The sequence below is a fragment of the Carcharodon carcharias genome, chromosome 6, assembly GCF_017639515.1.
Source record: "Carcharodon carcharias isolate sCarCar2 chromosome 6, sCarCar2.pri, whole genome shotgun sequence".
NCBI classification, from domain to species: domain Eukaryota; kingdom Metazoa; phylum Chordata; class Chondrichthyes; order Lamniformes; family Lamnidae; genus Carcharodon; species Carcharodon carcharias.
The window spans coordinates 24,905,322-24,930,104 of record NC_054472.1 but is presented as its reverse complement, the minus strand read 5'-3'; the positions used below and the strand labels follow the sequence as shown (position 1 = coordinate 24,930,104).

The following is a 24,783-nucleotide window of genomic DNA, read 5'->3' as shown; positions in this document are numbered from 1 at the left end:
TAATTCCCTTAAGCAGCTGTCAAATTCCAAATGTCAAGCCATTGGCCCATCCATTCACAACAATTGTAGAGCTACTGCTCTGCTTGACCACAACCTCACCTCCAAATTCCATGCCCTAGTCCCCTTTAAAACCATTACCGTCTCCCAACCTAGCAATTTCCCCCAGTATGGCCCTTGTCTCTGCTCCCTTAAGTCCATGGGATGCAGACTTGAAAGTATATGATAGACAACTGATTTAGTCATTCACCATCAGATCTGATTGGACCATAAAGCACTAAAACAGGTCCTTCTCATCTACCGAAACTGCTCAGTACTCCAGCATCACTCTGGAATGCAACAAAACCACCAGTTTTTTTTCTCTGCTGCAAAGCGTCTTCTTTAACACCTTTCCCCTGTCTCTTCCACCACCGCCTTCAACACCAAGTACGAAGAGCTCATGAGCTTTTTTGTCAATAATGTTGGGATTATCCAATCATTTGCCTCTGCTGCTTCCCACCCTCCCCCAGCACACAGAGTCAAGCTACCTTTAAGGTTCTGTTCCAGCCCTCAGCTAGTATCATTCTCTAGTTTCTCTGCTGTCATCCTTAATGCCGTCTCTGAGCTCATCATATTCATGAGCCTATTCCCACTAAATCGCTGACCACGCATCTCCCATTTCCTGGTTCCCAAGTTAGCTGATGCTAGCAGTTCTCTCTCATCTGGTACTGTCCCCCTTTTTTAAAAAAAATCAACCCTTGATCCCTTCCAACCTTGCAAACTACCTCCCCATTTCCAAATGCCTTTTCTCTGTAAAGTCCTTCAATTTTCACCTTCCAAATCTGTGTCCATCTTTCCCAGAACTCCATGGCCAGAATTTTCCCATTAGCATGCAGGGGTGGGCTCTGCACGCCGACGCGTAAAATGACGCGTGGGGAGAGTGTCCCGATGTCACCGTGTGCCATCGCGATATTTAGGTGGGTAGGCGCACAATGTTCTCCGATGCGCCCCTGCCATTAATTAATCACCCAGTTTAGTCACTTGAGGCAGCAATTGTCTGCTATTTTACAGAGCCTGTGCAATCTTCAGGACATCGCACAGGCGCAACGGGCAGGTGGGTAGGAGACATTTGTATAAACCTCATCCATGGGCAGGATAAGAGGGGTGAGTGGGGTCGTGAATGTTTTCTTTCAGGTATTTAAGTTACTGATGCTTGCCTGTACCAGCTGCTTAGGCAGGAGTAAAAGTCTTCAGGTTAGCACTCTACAGTAAAGATCATTTTTGGGGTCTGCAGCTTTCAGGAAACCTTCCCTTAGCCTGGGAATGGGAGTTGTGCTGTCCACTGGAGGCACCTCCTCTGAGCAGGAAGGGAGGGCCAGAAGGAGGAGGAGGCCAGGTGTCCACATTCAGCCTCCAGGGGAGCCACCTTTGGCAGGAGAGGCACAGGCACAGGGAGCACAGGGCCAACAGGAAGTCCAAGGCAGAAGGGGCCGCAGAAGACGTCACTATCCTGCTGCTAGGGTGTACAGGCGGTGAAGCAGCTACCTCAATCTGCCTGAGGTCCAGTGCCAAAGGAGGGTCCATCTCTCAAGGGAGACTCACCTCCACCTGTCAGATGATAGGCCCTGAGATCTCAACAAACTGTATGGGAACCTCATGTCAGTGGCTCTAAAGATCACAGCTGCCCTCAACTTCCATGCCTCTGGCTCTTTCCAGGGGTCAGTGGGTGATCTCTGTGGAATCTCCCAATCAGCTGACCACACTCGTGTCAAGCAGGTGACAGACGCTTTGTTCAGGTGTCAATTGAGTTTCATCCACTACCGCTGGGACCAGGCCAGCCAGACAGAGTGAGCCAGAGGCTTTGCAGCCATTGCTGGCTTCCCCCGTGTCCAGGGTACAATAGACTGTACACATGTGGCCATCAAGGCGCCAGCAGGTGAGCCCGGTGCCTTCGTCAACAGGAAGGGCTTCCACTCCACGAACATGCAGATAGTGTGTGATCACAGGATGCTGATTCTACAAGTCTGTGCAAGGTACCCAGGCAGCTCCCACGATGCTTACATCCTCAGACACTCCCAGGTACCGGGGCTCTTCAGTGCCCCAGCCTGGATGGATGGATGGCTGCTGGGTGACAAGGGCTATCCCCTCAGAAGGTGGCTCATGACGCCTCTCCACCATCCAAGAACAGAAGCTGAGCAGTGGTACAATAGGAGCCACGCCTCCACAAGGGCTGTTGTGGAGAGAACCATCGGTCTTCTCAAGATGCGCTTCCGATAGCTGGACCACTCAGGGGGCGCACTCCAGTACCCCCCCCAGATGTTGTGTCGCTGATAGTGGTTGCATGCTGTGCTCTCCACAATCTGGCGCTGGAAAGGGGGGGATGCAGTGGACGAGGAAGACGTAGACGCTGTTGCTCTGGATGCACACAATAAGTCCAGCAGTGTTTCCGAGGATGAGCACACACAGGAGAACACTGAGAGGGTAGACACTGACCCGGGCGTACTCCAGGGAGGCAGGGACACCCGGGAGGCTTTAATCCAAAGAACCTTCAGCTAGCCCACCACAGATGGACCTTCAACACACGCCAGGGCTGCGGGCTCCATACTCGATACCTAAGTGCAAAATCTGCCTTGATAGGAACATTAACTAAGGCCCTTGTAATAAAGCTCAATGTCAAACAACTCACTCATAACATCATGGGTTCCTGTCCACTTGCAGAAGTAAGGAATCACCCTGAGGCATGGCAACATATCAAAATTTATTGAGAGAACAAATGTAACTTCATAAACCAAAACAAAAAGGTGTTGGCCATCACACCAAGTCTTCATTAAACTACAATGGGCCAATGTAAAAGCACCATGAGAAACCCATGGTGTGCCCAAGGTGCCTTAAATTTACGCTTACGGATGCTATGTCTAGGTGCTGTCCCCTCGCTGGCACTGGCATCTGAGACAGCCTGCTCACTGTGCTGTCCTGTTGGCCTCGATGACCTTGGCGGCCGTCCTCTGGCCAGTGGAGCTTTTGATGGCCCTGCCTGGGAGGGAGCAGCCAGTCCCACAGCTGGCTTCTCCGCAGTCGCTGCAGCCTCATTGGTTCCCACAGTCACTGGCAGGGGGGCAGAAGATCTGCTGCCCTCATCCGGAGTGCCCTGAGAGAAGCCGGCTGACACAACAGGCAGCTGCAGCGCCGACGTGAGGTGGCTTCGGACTTCCCTACTTACCTTAGATGGATGGGCACTGAGCTGGGATACATGGTGCCCAAACCATCTCTCACACGGGCAATGACCAGCTGAGGTCAATGCCGCTGTGAGAGTTTGCAGGTCTGAGTGCAACCCCAGGAGACCCTAATTGTTCTCCTGGAGGAGCCTGTCCACGAGAGTCGCCACTCTCTCCATGGAGGAAGCATGACACTCGGCCTTGAAGCTCATTGCATCGGTGATGCTCCGCGTGGATTTCTCCAGCATGGGCACCATGCCACTAATTGCCTCATGTATCTCTGTCAGATCGTCCCATATACCCTGCTGCACTTCCAACGTTTGCTGCCTCATGGACGACTCCAGAGGCACATCATCAGCCACCGACTGAGCATATATCTGGTCCCCAGCAGTCCTTTGACTGCTGGCGCCCTGAGCACTCTCTATCTCCGCCCACACCTCAAGTGAGTGTGAAGTGCCCTCACCGCCGTGCCCCAGGATACTAGTCGAAGATCTAATTCCCACCGAGGTGCTAGTATCTGCACTGGTGCCTGCCTGCAGGGATGGTGTGACGCTGGTGAGTGGATTTCCTCTGGGCCCTCAGGGATGAAAGGTGGGCCCCTCTGCCTCCTCCTCCTGGCCCTGCTCCGGTGATGCTGAAAGGAAGAACAAGGACATTTGATTAGTTATAGTGCAGACAATGTCAATTTGCATGCTGCTCCCCTAGATCATTATGCTCTCATCCTTCCATAATCAATGGTCAACCCATGTTGCTAATTTCAATCATTGAGCATTCAGCAGTGCCAGGGCTTTTGGGACACACATGGTGACCCAAGTGCTCGCCAAACATACCTCCCTGTGGCACCGCAGCCTCACTGCCGCCGGTGGACCTGAGGGCATGGTGCCTCTCCAAATCCATGGCCTGCTGCTCAAAAGGTGTCAGGATCACCAACTGGGCCTGGCCTCCGCCAGTCCACATCCGCTAGGAGGAATTGTGCTCAGTCTCCTGGAAAGGAGAGAAGAGCATTGATTATTCCAGCCTACACCTGAATTCCCATCACATCCCTGCCACCCCAGCCAGAGTGGGACATTGCAAGACTCCAGTTCTTCATCACCCAGCAGCTGCCGCACACTCACCCAAACAAGCCAGGGCTGACCCCCTCCCCGCCATTGGCCAAATGCTGCCTCCTTCACATTTGGCACCACAAAGTGTAACTTTGCTAAGCAAGGAGGCACAAGCACGTGGAGCGCAAAGACCAGCAGATGGATTGGTGCCCCGCCACATGGAAGCTTCCCTCCCAATGTGTTAGCACCCTGACTTGGACATGCTTCCCAGTTCCAGCACTCTGCCTAGGTGCAGATCCTTGACTTTCACCCCCATTCTATACTCTGGGTGTCAGTGTCACACATGCTGCAGATGCAGAACACATCTTAGCTCAACCCTCTCAGGGAGAACTGGGCATGGGCAATCTCTGCTGGCACACCCAGCGAGGGATACACGTCGTGAAGGCTGATTGGAGGGATTCAAACATGGGGGAGAATTTCCCCATGTCGGGCAGGTCGTGTGGGAGCGATCGGGTCCACACTGCCAATTTATGTGGGCGGGCTGATTAAGGCCCGCCCAGCGTATTTCACGACTCTCGAGGATAGCGGGAGTGGGCAGGTGGTGGTGGGCGTGCACAGATGGTGACCCGGCGGCCTGTTTAAATGAAAGCCGTTACCGTACACAGAGTTGCTGGGGGGTGCGCTAGGAGGAAAGGGTGACAGCTGCATTAAGTGACCTGAGCCAACATGGTACTCACCCTTCCCCAGTGCAGGAGGCCATTGATCCTTTGCAGCACTGGACCCTTGTGCACCGCACCATATCATGGGAACTGACAGTCTCAGCCACCTCCTCCCACGCATATTTGTTCAGGTGGGGAGGCCTCTGCCTCCCGTCCCTCGGAAGAAGGATCTCCCGCTGCACTGCCACCTCATCCAGGAGGGCAGCTAGGCACTCATCAGAGAAACAAAGGGCACAAAGTGCCACTGCCCTACCCTCCGGCCTGGCCTGCCCCGATGGTCTACCCTCCGGCCTGGCCTGCCCCGATGCCCTACCCTCCGGCCTGGCCTGCCCCGATGCCCTACCCTCCGGCCTGGCCTGCCCCGATGGTCTACCCTCCGGCCTGGCCTGCCCTGATGGTCTACCCTCCGGCCTGGCCTGCCCCGATGGTCTACCCTCCGGCCTGGCCTGCCCCGATGGCCTACCCTCCGGACTTGCGTAATGCACATTATCCCTCTGATGTGCTCTTCTCCCGGCCATTGTGAGCTGCCTTGCAAAGGCTTCATTTAAACAGGCCACCGGGTCGCCATTGGACCTGGCAGTCTGTGCATTCCTGCCGCCGCCCGCCCACTCCCACTATCCTCGGGATTGGCCCGCCCACGTAAAATGGCGGTGCAGACCCACCTGATCTCGCACGGCCCCACCCGACATGGGGAAAATTCTCCCCTATGTTTGAATCCCTCCAATCAGGTTTCAACGCTGCCACAGTAACGAAATAGCTGTCAGTCACAAGTGACACCTTATTTGACTGTGACAAGGGAAAGCCATCCCTCCTCATCCTTTTTGGCCTGTCAGCAGCCTTTGAGACAGTTGATAACACTATTCTCCTCCAGGGCCTCTATACTGTCGTCCAGCTGGGTGGGACTGCACTCGCTTGGTTCTATTCTTATTTATTTAACTGTAGCCAGAGAATTACTTGTAATGGCTTCTCTTCGCACTCCCGCAGCACCACCACCTCTGGTGTATCCCAAGGATCTATTCTTGACTCCATCCTATTGCATACTTACATGCTGCTCCTCGGCAACATCATTGGAAAACACAGCATCAGTTTTCACATACTGTTGATGACACCCAACTCTACCTTACTACCATCTCTCTCAATCCCTCTACTGTCTTTAAAATTGTCAGACTGCTTGACCTGCATCCAGTACTGGATGACCAGGATTCTCTCCAACTAATTATTGGGAAGACTGAAGCCATTGTCTTCAGTCCCCACCAATTCTGTTTCCTTGGTAGCAACTCCATTGCTCAGCCTGGCAGCTATTTGAGGGTGAACAGGACTGTTTGCAAAACAAAAATAAAAATACCTGGAAAAACTCAGCAGGTCTGACAGCATCTGCGGAGAGGAACACAGTTAACTCTTCAAGTCATATGGGCTCGAAATGTTAACTGTGTTCCTCTCCGCAGATGCTGGCAGACCTGCTGAGTTTTTCCAGGTATTTTTATTTTTGTTTTGGATTTCCAGCATCCGCAGTTCTTTGCTTTTAGCGGACTGTTTGCAACCTTGGTGTCATATCTGATCCTGAGATGAGCTTGTGCTCCATTACTAAAACTACCCATTTCCACCACCATAACATTACCGGACTTTATCCTTGCCTCAGCTCATCTGATGTTGAAACCCTCAATCGTGCCTTAATTACTTGATCACTTCTGAGTGACGTCCCACATTCTACCCTCTGTAAACCTCAGGCTATTCAAAACTGCTTCCTGCATTAAGTTCTGTTCACCCATCACCCTTTGGTTCCCAGTTAAGCCATGCTTTTGATTGTAAAATTCTCATACACATTTTCAAATACTTCCATAACCTCACCCCTCTCTATCTCTGTACTTTCCTCCAGCTCCCAACCCTCCAAGATTTCCTCTAATTCTGACCTGTTGGACATCCCTGATTTAACTGTTCCACTTTTGGAGGTTAGGCCTTCAGCTGCCATGTCCCGACACTCTTGAATTCTCTCCATCAACCTCCCTTCCTTTAAGATTCTGCTTAAAACCTACCTCTTTGACTTAACTTTTGGTCATCTCAATATCTTCCTTTCAATGTTAAGTTTTGTTTCATAATATTCCTATGAAGCTATTTGGGACACTTTACTACCTTAAATATTCTTTATTTTTGTTGAACTACCGCCCTAATGTACGTGTTGGCTAAGCGCCATCAGTGCTGGAAGCTCACTGAATAAATGCAAATGAGGTCAATCCCACCCAGCCTGCCCTCTAAACCACCCTGCCTGCCCGATGTACCTTATAATTGAAAATTATACCTGGTCTCAAACCTAATATGCAAAACAGTCCAAGGTGGCAATATTGCACAACCTAGCTGATACTCCCCCTCCGAACCATCATTAACAACATTTTAAGTGGCATATCTCATTCTGGTAGGTCTCCAATTTAAGCTGAATCTGACCTTATTATCAATAACAAATTAAAACAAAATCCATTCCAGACCATCCACGTAAAAGTGGCAAAACGCGACACCCTCTTTCCAACACTGCAGCTCCTCCTTGCAACAGTGTAGCCTGCAACTCAGAAAAGGCATATACATAAAACCTTCATTTCTGGTTAGTCAACTGGGTTTGAAATGCTGAGTGCCCTGGAATTGCTGGCACACAGCTACTGCTAGCATTGAGTGACTGACGGATTCAGCTTGGCCATTGCAATTACCTCCAAATGTGAACAGACCCAGACAGCCACATATGCTTTTCTTTAGCACATGGATTGGACTGTTAACATTTCAAATCTTTACTTTGACTTGAGCTATTTCCCCTCTGAAGAATGTACAGAATACTTGCATGTTATTGTAGCCTGAATATTAGTCCTGTTAGAGTAAATGATCCAAGTATAAATAATGATACTCATCATTAGTCTGAGGAAGAATAGTAAAATCACACAAGCCATTCATGACTGAGTGCCCTCATAGCTTTAGCTTTAGGGCAAAAGTGGCACAAAATTTAAAGTGATCAATATTCGATTTACAGAATTCCAATGCATTTTGGATATTCATACCATCATAAAAATGGTAGCAAAGCCCCTCACTGGAGCACCCCTCAACCCACCTCAATCTCATACAACATGCAAGGCTTCTTACAACCTCATTAACAGAGCAATTGCACTACACAGCTTTTCCATGACTTACCTCTTGATGAAGCCTAGTTCATGTACAATTATATAACTTTGACCACACTTCAGAAATATTTAATTGGCCAAGAAGCTCTTTGGAACAATAGAAAAGTTACAACGCAGAGAGAGGCCAATCAGCATCAGGTGAAAAAGGAACTAGCTGCCCATTTTAATCCCGCTTTCCAGCACCTGGTTCCTAGCCTTGCAGGTTACAGCACTTCAGATGCAGAGCCAAATACCTTTTCAACGAGTTGAGCGTTTCAGCCTCAACCGCTGATTTAGGTAGTAAATTCCAGATGCCCACCACCCTCTGGGTGAAAAGGTTTCTCCTCATGTCCTCTCTAACCTGTCTACCAATCACCTTAAATCTATGCCCCCTGGTAATTGACCCCTCAGCTAGCGGAAACAAGTCTTTACTGTCTACCCTATCTAGGTCCTTCATAACTTTGCACACCTCAATTAGGTCACCCATCAGCCTCCTCTGATCTAAGGAAAACAACCCTAGCCTATCCACTCTCTCATCATAGCCACAATTTTTAGCCCTGGCAGCATTCTTGTAAATCTTATTTGTATGCTCTCCAGAGCAACTATGTCCTTCCTGTAATTTGGAGAACTGTACACAAAATTCCAGCTGTGGCCAACCAATGTTTTATACAGTTCCATCACTAAATCCTTGCTTTTGTATTCAATACCTCATCCAATAAAGGGGAGCATTCCATATGCTTTCTTTATCACCTTATTCATCTGTCCTGCCACCTTCAGGGACCTATGGGCACGCACTCCAAGGTCTCTAATTTCCTCCACCTCTCTCAATATCCTCCCATTTATTGAGTATTCCCTTACTTTGTTTGCCCTCCCTAAATGCATTACCTCACACTTTTCCAGATTGAATTCCATTTGCCCCTTTTCGGCCCACTCAACCAATCCATTGATATCATTCTGGAGACAACAGCTATCCTCTTCACTATCAACTACACAAGCAATTTTTGTGTCATCTGCAAATTTCCCAGTCATACCTTCCACGTTTATGTCCAAGTCATTAATATATACAACAAACAGCAAGGGACCCAACACTGAGCCCTGTGGAACACCATTGGAAACTGCTTTCCATTCGCAAAAACATCCATCGGCCATTACCCTTTGTTTCCTATTACTGTGCCAATTTTGGATCCAACTTGCCACCTTCCCCTGTATCCAATGGGATCTCACTTTCTTGACCAGTCTGCCATGTGGGACCTTGTCAAATGCCTTACTGAAATCCATGTAGACAACATCCACTGCACTATCCTCATCAATCCTCCTTGTGACTTCCTCAAAAAATTCTATTAAGTTAGTAAGACACAATCTTCCCCTAACAAAACTATGCTGACTGTCCCTGGTTAATCTGTGTCTTTCTAAATTACAGTCTATCCTGTCGCTCAGAATTGATTCCAATAATTTGCCCACCACTGAAGTCACACTGGCCCATCTAAAATTTTCTGACCTACCCCTTCCACCCTTTTTAAATAATAGCACAACATTTGCAAATCTTCAGTCCTCTGGTACCTCACCTGTATCTAGTGAAGATTTGAAAATGATCCTCAGAGCATCCGCTATTTCCTCCCTGGCTTCTTTTAATAACCTGGGATACAATCCATCCAGCCCTGGTGACTTATCCACCTTCAATGATGTCAGTCATTTCAGTACGTCCTCTCTAACTATGCTTATCATATGTAATGCTTCACACTCGTTATTAACTATAATGTCTATTCATCCCTCTCTTTAGTGAAGGCAGAGACAAAGCACTGATTGAGAACGCTGCCAACATCTTCAGCATCAATGCACAAGTTACCATGCACATCTCTGATCGGCCCTACCCTTTTCTTAGTTATTATTTTGCTCTTAATGTATTGGTAAAACATGGGTTTTCTTTGATTTTACCTGCCAATATTTTTTCATATCCTCTCTTTGCTTTCCTAATTTCAATTTTTACTTCACCCCTTTCTATACTCTAGGCTTTCGACAGTATTAAGTCTTTTGTGACTGTCATAAGCTTTCTTTGTCTGTCTTATCTTGGCCTGTATGCTTCTGGATAACCGGGGGCTCTAGAACATCCTGAATATGTGAATGGTACACATTTGTTCTCCCTTTATACATTCAAACAAAAACGGATAGAGTTGGAGTTCCGAGAGGAGACAAATGGCTCCAAATCTATTACAAAAACAGAATTACCTGGAAAAACTCAGCAGGTCTGGCAGCATTGGCAGAGAAGAAAAGAGTTGACGTTTCGAGTCCTCATGACCCTTCAACAGAACTAGGTGAATCCAAGGAAGGGGTGAAATATAAGCTGGTTTAAGGTGTGTGTGGGGGGGGGGGGTGGTTGGGTGGGGGAGAGAAGTGGAGGGGGTGTTGTGGTTGTAGGGACAAACAAACAGTGTTAGAAGCAGATCATCAAAAGATGTCACAGACAACAGAACAAAAGAACACATAGGTGTTGAAGTTGGTGATATTATCTAAACGAATGTGCTAATTAAGAATGGATGGTAGGGCACTCAATGTATAGCTCTAGTGGGGGTGGGGGGAGCATAAAAGATTTAGAAATATTTAAAAATAATGGAAATAGGTGGGAAAAGAAAAATCTACATAATTTGTTGGAAAAAACAAAAGGAAGTGGGAAGAAACAGAAAGGGGGTGGGGATGGAGGAGGGAGCTCAAGATCTAAAGTTGTTGAATTCAATATTCAGTCCGGAAGGCTGTAAAGTGCCTAGTCGGAAGAGGAGGTGTTGTTCCTCCAGTTTGCGTTGGGCTTCACTGGAACAACACAGCAAGCCAAGGACAGACATGTGGGCAAGAGAGCAGGGTGGAGTGTTAAAATGGCAAGCGACAGGGAGGTTTGAGTCATTCTTGCGGACAGACCGCAGGTGTTCTGCAAAGCGGTCGCCCAGTTTACGTTTGGTCTCTCCAATGTAGAGGAGACCACATTGGGAGCAACGAATGCAGTAGACTAAGTTGGGGGAAATGCAAGTGAAACGCTGCTTCACTTGAAAGGAGTGTTTGGGCCCTTGGACGGTGAGGAGAGAGGATGTGAAGGGGCTGGTGTTAGATCTTTTGCGTGGGCATGGGGTGGTGCCATAGGAGGGGGTTGAGGAGTAGGGGGTGATGGAGGAGTGGACCAGGGTGTCCCGGAGGGAATGATCCCTATGGAATGCCAACAGGGGGGGGTGAAGAGAAGATGTGTTTGGTGGTGGCATCATGCTGGAGTTGTTGGAAATGGCGGAGGATGATCCTTTGAATGCGGAGGCTGGTGGGGTGACAACCCCCTCCTATGGCACCACCCCATGCCCACACAAAAGATGTAACACCAGCCCCTTCACTTCCTCTCTCCTCACCGTCCAAGGGCCCAAACACTCCTTTCAAGTGAAGCAGCATTTCACTTGCATTTCCCCCAAATTAGTCTACTGCATTCGTTGCTCCCAATGTGGTCTCCTCTACATTGGAGAGACCAAACGTAAACTGGGTGACCGCTTTGCAGAACACTTGCGGTCTGTCCGCAAGAATGACCCAAACCTCCCTGTCACTTGCCATTTTAACACTCCACCCTGCTCTCTTGCCCACATGTCTGTCCTTGGCTTGCTGTGTTGTTCCAGTGAAGCCCAATGCAAACTGGAGGAACAACACCTCCTCTTCCGACTAGGCACTTTACAGCCTTCCGGACTGAATATTGAATTCAACAACTTTAGGTCTTGAGCTCCCTCCTCCATCCCCACCCCCTTTCTGTTTCTTCCCACTTCCTTTTGTTTTTTGCAATAAATTATATAGATTTTTCTTTTCCCACCTATTTCCATTATTTTTAAATATTTCTAAATCTGTTATGCTCCCCCCACACCCACTAGAGCTATACCTTGAGTACCTTACCATCCATTCTTAATTAGCACATTCGTTTAAATAATATCACCAACTTCAACACCTATGTGTTCTTTTGTTCTGTTGTCTGTGACATCTTTTGATGATCTGCTTCTATCACTGCTTGTTTGTCCCTACAACCACACCACCCCCCTCCACTTCTCTCCCCCGCCCCCACAACACCCCCCCCCCACCCCCCCACCCACCCCCAACACACACCTTAAACCAGCTTATATTTCACCCCTTCCTTGGATTCACCTAGTTCTGTTGAAGGGTCATGAGGACTCGAAACGTCAACTCTTTTCTTCTCCGCCGATGCGGCCAGACCTGCTGAGTTTTTCCAAGTAATTCTGTTTTTGTTTTGGATTTCCAGCATCCGCAGTTTTTTTGTTTTTATCTTTTTGGCTCCAAATCTATACCTATCTTGGATCAGCGAATGAGGGAGGATGAGAAGGGTTGTGTTTTGCTCTGGACAGGGGAGGAGAGATAAACTGAAACCCCCAATTCCCTTCCATCAGTAATCAGTATGGTTTATTTTTGAAAAGGTAGATGTGTGCTTCTAAATCCCTGTTAGTGTGTTCAATTTAAAAAGTCCCAGCAGCAGACTTTTGTGGGTTCATGCAAAGAGGATTATTTATTCTCTCACACACCCTGAAAGATCTAAATGCTACATTAGTCACACACCACACGCTCAAGAAAGATATGATGAAAGAAGATAATGCACTTCTACAAGTATTAAACCAAAAGAATAGTTAACAGTTCACATGTCTTTGCGAGTCCAGTGAAGAAAGTTTTTTTTCCCCCATTCTTGAATTGTATCTCAGGTAAGTTCAGATGGCGGGGGGTTGGATTTCAGGATTACTTCAAAGAGAAGAATATTCAGCAGGTCATGAAGTCAGGCACTCGTGGCTTGTTGTAGCAGGAGGTTCAATTCCTTGACAAGTGAGGTTGGAGCTTTGGAATCAGGCTGCGAGGCTTATTAGAAGTTTTTTAAGCCTCTCGGGTTCTTTAAAGGCAAAGGTGGCAAAGCCTTTCTCTGCAGCTGTCATCTTGTCAATATTATTTTGCAGACTGCCCAAGGTCTCTTCTGAGTTTTGTGATAAAAGGATTTCAGAGGACTTAGTTTCAGTCGCATGTTCAACAGCCATTGAGGTACAATAGAAGGTAGATCATGATCTTTCACACTTAACTTGTAATTAACTGGTCTCGTCAGCTTTCTTTTGTTACATTGCAAGCTAGGAGACAGAGTCTAGGAGTCCATTGACTTTGTATTTTGAAGTAAGCTTAAAACAATGGCAGGCATGAATTCCACAAATGAATGATGTCTAGATATGTTCGTTCAAGGGAGAAGACCCCACCCAACACAGTATGATTCAATTTAGAATTTTCTGGAAACTTGATAGCCTAGATTGAAGTTGCAAAGGTCACCTGACCCCCTTGCCACCATCTTAATAGTTCATCAATGTTTATTTTTAAATATATAGAGGCAGTTCCAGAAGTTTCCATCAGAGCATAGTCCATGTTTAAATTTATGATTATGACATGCCTGCTACAGGGCATGACACTTAAGATTCTTCTTTTCAAGAGGAATGATTTGGTGTGTTACTGGGGAAAAGATTGTGTTACAGAATCTCTCTTCACAAGCAGAATTGAAGACGTTTACAGTTCCATATCAATATTGCCCATTTGAAGCGGCTCACCTTCACACCTGTGGACAGTGGGGTATCTATAACATATTTATGATTTAACTGAGTTGAGTTGGTAAAGGCAGAGTGTAGCAGATCAAACGGTGCCAGATTTGATATCCAAGCTGTGCTGCGTTAGCTGATCTCGGTTGCCATACAAGATGGGGCAGTTCAGTTGGCCCTTGCACTCCTGGAATGGGGAGAGTGGGAGGTAGAGGGCACAAAAGAGGAGGGAAGTTAGCCATAGTTCCCACTTATGATTGCTGTCCAGTCACCTGTGCTTCAGAGCATATTTGGATCTCATATGAGGACAGGATCAAGCTCAATTATGATGCTCCATAGTGGAATGGACTCTCAATACTCATTGTATGGACTTGAATAATGAGCATGGTACTTCTGGAGAGAAAACTAACAAGATTAAAGCAAAGTATTTGGGACGGTATCTGTGAAACAATTAGGAAATAGCTAAATAATTGGAAGAAAACCAAAAGAATATTTGAGGAACAATTTAAAAATATGAAGTTGACTACAGGACTACAGTCACAATGATTAGCACAGCGGGGAAAGGAATAAGGTAGAAACTCTGGCTTTGGGAACAAGAAAGAATGCGAGAAGAATGGGAACGGTGGCGAGACAGCGGGAATCGAGTTCTAATTTCTATGGAAAATTACAAGGCCCATGACAGATCTGACAGTGAAGAATGATGCAAAGTTACATTGTTCCTTTAGATAACACAAAAGTTTATTAATGTTCAACATGTAACGCTGTGCAGTACTTGGCAATACGCTTTATTGCATAACTTTTCAATACAAAAAGATAAAAAACTCCCAGAGTGAACAATGTGAGCTTCAACATACAAGCTGTCAAATGATGTTCAAAATGACTCAATTTTATTGCACAATAGATTAAAAAATGTACAAAATTGTACACTGTATCACTAACAGTGAAAACAGCTCAACCATGATTCTCCTTCATGGAATTTATATGCAAATGGAAGTGGCTTAAAATGTTCTGCTCATTCCCAATTTGTGCTAATAGAGTTAATTTGTAACTGAAAACATGGATATCTAGTCAGGTACTGACCTCCGTAATATGGACTTGGGCAAAGTTCACTGAAGAGTTCAGAACGTTGGGAATTGGAGACAATGGGCAATGCAATTAACTTGAATCTACTAGAACTGCTTCTTAATCCTATTATAACACTCTCTGGTCATGCGCATAGGTCTCCCTCATTTATAATTCTCATTCCATTCATCGCAGCAACATCACAAATAATAACTATCGGCTTAAAATATTCTTTTTTAAATGAGGGAGTGGAAATTTGTGCAGATGCATCCATACTTCCAAAAGTACAATGGAATATGTTTAAAGTGTTAAATTTTGCCTGCTTGTGCTGCTATCATCTGGTCTTATCTTCTGCATCCGTGATGATATACCTACACACAAAGGGAATCAAAACAGTGACACAAGCTAACAAAAGCAGATTTATTCCTCTCCAATGCCGAACTCTTCTTCAGATCAACTGTGAGCATTGCTCGTGTGTTTAGGCTTGAGGAGATCTATTAGGGACTGGCATCAAAAATAATGAAGCAAAAGGGTTGGGTTTCAGTTAAACTTTAAAATAAGGGTTACAAAAATAAACTGAAAGGCCAACTTCCTGGGAATATCTTCCACTTTAATCCACGATGTGCACAATGAATGTGAAGGCAGTCAGGCTCTAGACAGAGCTAATTCAAAAAGCAATTAATAAGATGAATCAGTGAAAGGATTTGGTGACTTTGATAGTAGAGAAAAAACCTAAACCCTCTACACCTCCACTTACATTTACCCTTAATCCATAGGGATTGCACCTACTTTGCAGAAAAAGCCATTGCTCCAAAGTCCTCTGTGTATTTAAACATAGAAAAGTCAAAATAGCTCAGACCTAACCTAACCCAATTTATATGGCTTAAGTAACCAGTTCCCTCATGGAGGAATAAAACTTCAAAAACATCCTTTGTTATTAAATAAAGAGGGTAGACGATGTACAATTTACACTCCCTAAGTGTAATTAACCCAGATAGGCTATTGTGCAAACAAACATGTTAAAGTTGTACTTAAAGGCTTTGACTGTGGTCACAATTCCTCATCAGCGATTTATCCAAATATGCTTGTTTCACGATTTCATTTCTTAAGTAACATTTTCTGTAGCACAACTCCAGAATGCTTACTCTAGAAGAATGAACAGGATTGTGTGAAATTAAAACGGGTCATGAACCGCTCATTTCTTTTATAACACAAAACACCAGTTCCATTAATTAGTGAATTTTTACAAAATAGAAAACCCTCAACATAAGATGAAAATGATATTTTCATAAGATAATTAGATTGTACACCACCTAATTGACGGGCACCAAAGTCTAGAAACTGTATAAATTACTCCATTAGGATTCATACCGTCACGAGGCTATGCCCTTTTCTTTGTTTGAAGGCTTGATGTTTCAACTTGCAACTGATTGGACATTTTGCAATTTGAACTGAGACAGAGCAAACTGCTTAAAAGTTCAAAGCCACATTGCAAGGTGAAAGTGAGGAACAAAAAAAAAAAATCACCCACAGGGGAGTGTGAAGAGAGAGACATTTCCTATAATCCAAACACCCACTGAAACTCATAACTAAGGAAGAGACATTAAAAATATGAAGTACTTGATATTGAAGCAACGGCTGCTACAAACACACCCAAAACCTCTTAGAAATACACAATGGATGAAATATTTCAAGGCTAGGCTGTCCAGCCACCTGAGAGAGACTGTAAGTGTTACAGGTGATGCCAAGAAAATCTTCAGCATAGGAAACAGGCTGAAGGCTGCTCTCTCACCCTCTCTCTCTTTTGGGATAAGAATGTCATCTGGTTTGAGAAGCCAACTCTATCAGAAGCCTACCCGTGAACTGAGATCCCATAATAAACGCAACATCTTACCGCATCCAAGAAACCAACTAACTCAAATCAGTCACAAAATCCACACCTCAAGGACAATCAAAGGACACTTAACCATATATTCTTTTACTTTTGTTATTGGATCTAACTCTCCTGATCTCTGATACGTGCGGTGTGTCTGTGCGCGCGCGTGTCCCCGAATGACTACTGAGGGCCAAATGCTTGATGTCACATTTTTGTTATTTTTGTCAGGTTTAGTGGTTAATAAATTTGCTCTTTCTTTGATTCAAGAAAACTTTGTTGGATCGGCTCCTTATTGCTGACAGCTTTAGTTGTTAAATATATTCTGATTTGGAAAAGGCACATCCTCGTGAAAAAGAAACTTAAACCTTGTGACAAAATGAGGAGATCGAATGTAGGGAAGACAATTCACCCCTTCTCGCCTGGTCGTAACAATATTTATTCTGTGACTTAGAAGACTTGTGTCTCTAGGCACATGGGGCAATCAAAGCACATGCTTACATCTGTTTTCGATAGCTTGTTTTTCCTGGAACAGGTCACCAGCCTGTAGCCAGAGGCTACAGCTTGTGGGCACCATTTCGTATCAAGCAGGGCTGACCAGGTGGCTCTCCAACTCTTACTATCTACCATGGGCATATTGGAAGGATTTGCAAGTTTTAAAATCAGCCTATTTGGCTGAGGTGTGAATGTACCGTCCTTGGCCTTCAAGTCCTTGAGAGGGTCAGAGACAGGGACACTACACACTGTGCCACAAGACTTTTCTGTGACAAAAACAGAATTACCTGGAAAAACTCAGCAGGTCTGGCAGCATCGACGGAGAAGAAAAGAGTTTACGTTTCGAGTCCTCGTGACCCTTCAACAGAAGTTGAAGTTTAAGTTCTGTTGAAGGGTCACGAGGACTCGAAACGTCAACTCTTTTCTTCTCCGCCGATGCTGCCAGACCTGCTGAGTTTTTCCAGGTAATTCTGTTTTTGTTTTGGATTTCCAGCATCCGCAGTTTTTTGTTTTTATTTTAGACTTTTCTGTGACCTTGGTTTAATATATATTCACCTTTTGGCTACAACTTCCAATGCAACAGACTTATTCCTCAGAGCTAAGTTCCCTTTTGTAATCAGGCCTGAAGCAGAGCATAATTGATGACAAATGAGATAGTGAATTTATCTCCAATTGTGTACCAAGAAAGGCTCTATTCATGGAATTGGAGCACTGCGTTCTGAGGGCAAACGATGGAAACTAAGATTATTCTTTGCCAGACAAAACACAATGTGAGGTAGGATTTAATTTTTTTAAACAAGGGAATAGGTAAAGCAGAATCTATTAAATGCTTTTACGATTAAACTGAACTGACATCAAAGGTGACCTTAGACCAGGAGCTAAATTTAAACTGAGAATTCTACTCTCAAAGGACTTTTAAGTAATGCAGTAATGTACCAACTATTAGAGTGAATATCATGAATGCTAAGTCTGTACAGTGTCTTTAAAAAAAGGGGATGTTAATCTAAAGCAGCAACGGAGATGGTGAAATTACATGTGCAACAATAGATGGTTGGAGGAAGTGAGCCTGTAAACCAATCCATTTTCTGGAATAAGCAAAGATACAGAACTTATGCTCTTATTGAGCTTTAACTTTAAAAATGTCAGGTACGTATATTTTGGTTAAGTTAGCATTCTGGCGACGTGTACAACTGGCCAGGCTTTAATGATCAAATACCAAAACAAATACCTTGGCCTATATCATTGATCTCTCGATGGAATTTATTTCATATAGATTGTGGAGGCAGAGGGCAGAGCTGAAGTACTAAATGAGTATTTGCACCTGTCTTTACTAGAGAAGAGAATGCTGCCAATGTAGCAGTAAAGGAAGAGGTAGGAGCAATATTGGATAGGAAAACAATAGATAATGATGAGGTACTAATGAACTTAGCAGTCATCAAAGAAAAGACACTTGGTCTGGATGTGATGTAGCCTAGGTTATTGAGGGAAGTAAGGGTGGAAATTGCAGAGGCTCTATTCACAATCTTCCAATCCTTCTTAGATCTACGAGTGGTGTCAGAGGACTGTGGGATTTAAATAATACATCTCCATTAAAAAGACTGAGGGGGAACAGCCTGGCAACTAAGGCCAGTCAGCCAATGCCAATGGTGGGAAACCTTTAAAGGCAGGATCCTGTGACAAAATTAAATGGCATCTGGAAAATTGTGTCTTAATAAAAGAAAGTCAAGTTAAAGGCAAACTGTGTTTGAATTACTTGATCGAACTGATGAGTTCAAACTAGTGTACTGTGCATGGACTTTCAAAGGTATTTGATAAAGTACCACATCATAGATTTTAGCAAAATTAAAGCTCATGGGATTAATGGGACAGCAGCAGTGTGAATACAAAATTAACTAAGGGGCAGGAAGTAGAAAGCAGTGATGAATGGTTCTTTTACACTCAAAGTGGCCATGGGCTGTTACTACATTAAAGGTGCTATATAAATACATGCTTTTGTGGTTGATAGTAACCAACTTCACTAGACAGACTGGTGAAATGGACAGACACATGGCAGATGAAATTTTCAAATGTGCAGAAACACAAGGTGATCAAGGACCGGGAATATAACTAAAGGCTGCATTTGCTACCAGCACCTTCGCGCAATTGTATGCTGATGGTAGACCCAGGTTAGCAGCCAACTTTATAGGGGGCAATGTACAGCAGGGCGCATTCACAGTCATCATCCCAGCAGTAGGAGGACAGAATGTTGTGAATTTCTATCCTGGACTGACAAGTACAGGGTTTTGGAAATACCTTTTACAGGGGGTTAGAAGGCAAGGGTTTGCAGACGGGAAAGTAAAATCCTTGTGGGATATTTTACTGCAGTCCCTGTCTCACTATCCCAGTAATGTAAGTGGATTGTAGGTTGCTGTGAGTGTTAACTATATTGCCTCTCCTCATTCTTTCCCCTTCTGCCATTCTGAGTTTCAGGCTGCAGGCTCCAGCAGTGACATCATTGGATTTCTGCACATGCGCGGACCAGAGCGCACGTGCAGACTGGTATTGGTGGCCATCTTACGCAGCCATATTGCATTGGTAGGAGACACAGTGATAAGTAAATGGTCCCTTTGTAAAAGGGAGCGCAGGGACCTGGGGGCATCTGTACATAAATCTTTGAAGGTACAGCATTTAGAAGTGAGTCATTTAGAAGTTACTTAATTTTAATTGAATGCATCCAAAGTTAACAAACAAATTAATCATTCCACCCCTTTCCCTTCCCAATCATCTCTCCTGGGGGTGCTAGCTAATGTTGACAGTGGTGGGAGTTCCTCATTCTTTAGATAGGAGAAGGGACTGATATGGAGAATATAAATAATGGAAAACTACAAAATATTCTTCCCCATCCCCTTTCAAAAGTATGAGCATATACTCACCAAGGCAGTCAGAGAATTCCAGGGTGTTGACCTAAATTCTGATGTTGCATTTTCAATCTGCTGTAGAATGCAAGTCAAGTTCACCAATTAATTTAAATATCTTGGCAGGACAAGTTACAACAGAGATTTAATTAAGTCAAGAGACAGGTTCTAATCTTGTACAGCTCATGGCTGTTGCTGCATCAGGTTTTTTTTATATTAAAAAAGCAGTTTATAAATAGACGTGTCAAGTTAATAGACTATAAATTACATCGAGATTACATCAAAAAAGGGGCATCAGTTTGATGAGTATCGAAGACATTATTTCACCTTTGGCAACACTTAAAATAAATACGTTAGGGTGTCCAAGTACATCCACCATAGTGAAATCTAAAACTGATATAAAGCTTGGTAAAAGGTACAGTATTGGTGGTTCAGTGGTATAATGTATTAAAAGTTTCACTTGTCACCTAGTTTGAATTTATCTTTGGGTTAAAGGTGCTAATAGCAAATGTTTTACATGAGAATCCCTCAGGTGGTCTCATGCCAGTTCCAAAACGCAAGCTGTGCTGTAACTCATGGGAATTTTTAATACAGATGCTTGTTGAAAGTGTGCTCCATTTCTAGAAATAAGATCCCTCATTCTTAGAAGCATAAAAATTTACAAGGTATACTACTAGTGAGGCTTTAGGCCTACATTAATTAGGGATGGAATAAAACCTATGGCTGGAATATTACCAAGTTCCAGGTTGTCCGATTGCTGGGACTGAAAGTGGGTCCCGATGCCATGGGAAAAGACAGTGGGAACCAGGATTGGCTTATCACCAGCCACGGCCAATTAAGACCCCACTGTCGGGACCGCTATCCAGTCGAGGATGGCAGGCCGGCTCTCATAGCTGCCAACCCAATTAGAGGGCCGGCAGCGCCACTGATAGAGTTGGCTCCTGCTGAGGCTGCAGGAAGAAGAAAAAGGAGCCTAAGTGTTGAGGCACACTTGAAAGCCAGATAAGCTTTTTGTACTTAATGTGCCAGGACCAGGCAGGTCTTGGCATCGGAGGGGGCAAACTCAGAAGCGACAGAATTGGAGCCTCGGGCGCAGCTGTTGATGCCGGGGACGGGGACCCCTCTAAGGGACAAGGAGCGAATCCACTGGGAGGCCACCACAGTTTACCTCGCTGTCTCCCCACCCAGTGAGGACCTGTCCCGACATCAGTGGGAAGCGGCTGTACATTGATCAATCTACGGGTTTAACTGGCCACCCACCTCCAGTTAACCAGTAGCTGTGCTGCAGCTACTCATTTTTTAAAAAAATCCATTTTACGGGATGTGAGCTACGCTGCCTGGGCCAGCATTTACTGCCCATCCCTAACTGCCCTTGAAAAGATGGTGGTGCGCTGCCTTCTTGAACTGCTGTAGTAGATACACCCACAGTGCTGTTAGGGACGGAATTCCAGGGTTTTGACCCAGCGACAGTGAAGGAACGGCGATATATTTCCAAGTCAGGATGGTGAGTGGCTTGGAGGGGAACTTCCAGATGGCGGTGTTCACATATCTGCTGCCGTTGTCCTTCTGGATGGTAGTGGTCATGGGTTTGGAAGGTGCTGTTGAAGGAGCCTTGGTAAGTTTCTGCAGTGCATCTTGTAGATGGTACACACTGTTACCACTGTGCCTCGGTGGCAGAGGGAGTGAATGTTGTGGAAGCGTTGCCAATCAAGCGGGCTGCTTTGTCCTGGATGGTGTCAAGCTTCTTGAGTGTTGTAGGAGCTGCACTCATCCAGGCAAGTTGGGGGGTATTCCATCACACTTCTGACTTATGCCTTGTAGATGGTGGACAGGCTTTGGGGAGACAGGTGGTGAGTTACTCGCCACAGGATTCCTAGCCTCTGCCCTGCTCTTGCAGCCAGAGTATTTAAATGGCTAGTCCAGTTCAGTTTCTGGTCAAGGTAAGCTCCAGGATGTTGATAGTGATGGTAATGCCATTGAACATCAAGGGGTGATGGTTAGATTTTCTGTGTTGGAGATGGTCAATGGTGAACATTGTGCAATCATCAGCGGACATCCCCACTTCTGACCTTATGATGGAAGGAAAGTCATTGATGAAGCAGCTGAAGATGGCTGCACCTAGGACACTAACCTGAGGAACTCACGCCACTAAGAATATGCTATGGTGACAAGATGCTGCCGGGCTCCCTCCTGGTGCCTATCCTGCCATTTTATGAGGCCTCCTCCCTCTCAGCCTGTCTCCAGAGGGTTGGTAAAAGCAAGCCCAAAAACATTTCAGCATTTTGGGTAGTTATTAACAGACTTGAAACCAAATTGTTGGCTGAAAATAGGTTCAACAATGATGGACTCGCCGATAAGACATATCTCTTTATTGATCTTCTGAAGCAGCTAAATGCATAGAGCAGCTTCAATGCTGCAGGTGGGAGATAGATGAATTTAGCTGCAGAGCTGCCCAGTGCGATGTTTTTGACACTGAGTATAAACTCTCATCAACAGAAAAAGGAATTGATAGCAGCTACATCCACACTCTGAGGAAAGCATCGAGAATTAAAACTCTCATTTTAGTGGATAGATACGGTAAAGTTGAAGTGTGGTGCAATTTGAAGTTATTGTGAAATGTGTACACGCCAGAAACCAAACCTGCAATTCCCCTTAAATGTTTACAGTTTCTAACAGGGTTACATGAATTAGGAAGAAACAACATGTAGTGAGATGTACGAAGCCAGCAAGTTTCATTTCTAGTTTCTTATATAAAAAAGAACAAGAATTAACTCTTTAGGTACAGATTCAATTCATCTGAGTATTAAAAACATTTAGTAACATTTGCAGGTGTCCTGTGTTCAGATGCCCCATAAGCAGATATCCATGAATACCTTCAATCAGGGCTGACAACCCTACTTTTCCAGGGCAACAGAAGGGGAAGCATAATTGGCCTCAGTTCCCTGGGTTAAAGAGGAGGATGTAAACCTTGAATGCCCCCTCACCCCCCAACCCCCGCAATCCCGACCAAGGAAACTCCTGGTTGACAATTCTAATGGAAGCGCAGGTATGGAACCTTTTAGTGGAGGCAGGATCCCCTACAGTTAAGTAGAATACCAACAGTCACCATCAAGAGTCAGCAAAGTGTGTGCGCGCATGTGTGCACGTATATAAACGTGCATTTTAAAAGAAAATGGCTTTTGCACAGTAAAGCATTCCTAGGTGACTCAAAGCAGTATGATCAAACAAGTTTCAGTACCAAACTACGTCATGAGATTTTAGGGCAGATAACCAAAATCATGTTCAAAAGAGCTAGGCTTCAAAGGGAATCTTAAAAGGAGGTAGAGAAGCAGCAAAGTTCAGTGAGAGAATTTCTGAACTTGGGGCCTGGGCACCTATTGGCACTGCTGTCAACAGAAAAACAACGGATATCAGTGATGCGCAACAGGCCAGAATTGGAGGAGTGCAGGGATCTTGGAGGGTTGTGAGGATTTAGGTGTTTAGAGATAGGGAAGGGCAAGGTCATTGCAGGATTTGAACACAAGGATGAGAATTTTAAATTTGAAGCATGAAAAATGACGACTTGGGTAAAAGAAAAACTGAATGCCATGGTGTCAGTGGAAGTGTATTCCAGGAGGATTTCAACATCTTGAGTGGGGAGGGAAGTTTTTACTCTTATAAATGGTTGGATTGGATCCCGAAACAGAATCAGAAATAATGTGCACTAGTTAAGCTGACAGGAATGCTGGAACAAGAAAAGATCAAAGTTCTCAAAACTCTGCTGTTAATTTGTTATTTTTATATAAAAATCTTACTGGCCTAAATTGCTGAAATGATAATGTAACTGACACGCTGCTGTTATTAATGTGCAATTCAGCCAACAACTTGTTGTGAGGAAGAGTTACAAACCACACAATTTGTGGGCAAATTTGTGCCACTCCACTATTAGCCTCACGCAAACGGCCTCTCAATTTTAACCTCCCTGTGGGTTACATGAACGTTTTACATTAAACTCACCACAGGAAGTTAAGTCTAGTAATTAGTAATGCAAGTCTCCTTTTAATAATGAGATAATTGTTGATGACTGACAATCAAGTCCTCTTGCCCAGAAAATGAACAATTAGAAAGTGTGGAGTCTTATTCCTTCAGGCTGAAAATTATTGGAGATCTTAAAATGTCAATCTTTACATTTTTTATTCTTACTTCTGCTTTCCATTCCTTTATTTTCTCTCTCACTAATCTTTCTTTTCCTCTATTTAGCTTTCTGTGCCTCATTTGACATGGAATTCACCAACTCTAATTCAGCCTCTTTCTCAGTCCTTCCTCTATTTCTTGATCCTCAGATATTACTGATTAAGGAGATACCTCCTGTTTGTCTCATTGTTCATGAAGGTTCCCCATTGTTTCATATTATCTCGCACCTCCATTGGCTTACAGGGAGAAAAAAAAGTGAAGGGTGCTGCAAAATTTCTAAACAACCAAACCTCACTCCAACAAATTCTGGCCCTCCAAGCAACCTCTGTGGGCACAAACTCAAAGTCAGACCCAAAACGGCTCCCAATCTGGAAAGCATTTTGGTGATTTCAAACAACGCACAAGCAATTAAGAAAGCAAATGGTATGTAAGCCTTTATTACAAAGGGATTAGAGTGCAAGGGTGAAGAAGTCTTCTGCTATTGTATAGGGTCTTTGGGACCCCACACCTGGAGTACCATGTGCAGTTTTTGTCCTCTTACCTAAACAAGGCTCTAGAAACCATAGAGGGAGTGCACCATAGGCTCACTAGATTGATTCCTGTGATGAGAG

General features: G+C 44.8%; 1 protein-coding gene and 1 long non-coding RNA gene across 4 annotated transcripts in view; one reads left to right on the top strand and one right to left on the bottom strand.

Moving 5' to 3' along the window:
- The window catches only part of LOC121278891, a 92,871-nt gene that overhangs the window by 61,895 nt on the left and 6,193 nt on the right, over window positions 1–24,783 (top strand). The window lies entirely within an intron of this gene.
- Window positions 12,599–24,783, bottom strand: part of LOC121278890 (sorting nexin-31-like) — a 163,136-nt gene continuing 150,951 nt past the window's right edge. For 2 of the 3 annotated variants that reach the window (XM_041189379.1, XM_041189381.1), the window contains 2 exons: window positions 20,018–20,077; window positions 12,599–13,862 (listed from right to left, as the gene is read on the bottom strand). In XM_041189379.1, the coding sequence (XP_041045313.1) occupies window positions 13,770–13,862; window positions 20,018–20,077 (153 nt within the window). In that variant the 3' untranslated portion in view covers window positions 12,599–13,769. Of the gene's footprint in view, window positions 13,863–14,395; window positions 15,884–20,017; window positions 20,078–24,783 lie in introns of those variants that run through there. The other variant, XM_041189380.1, reaches the window with a different exon arrangement.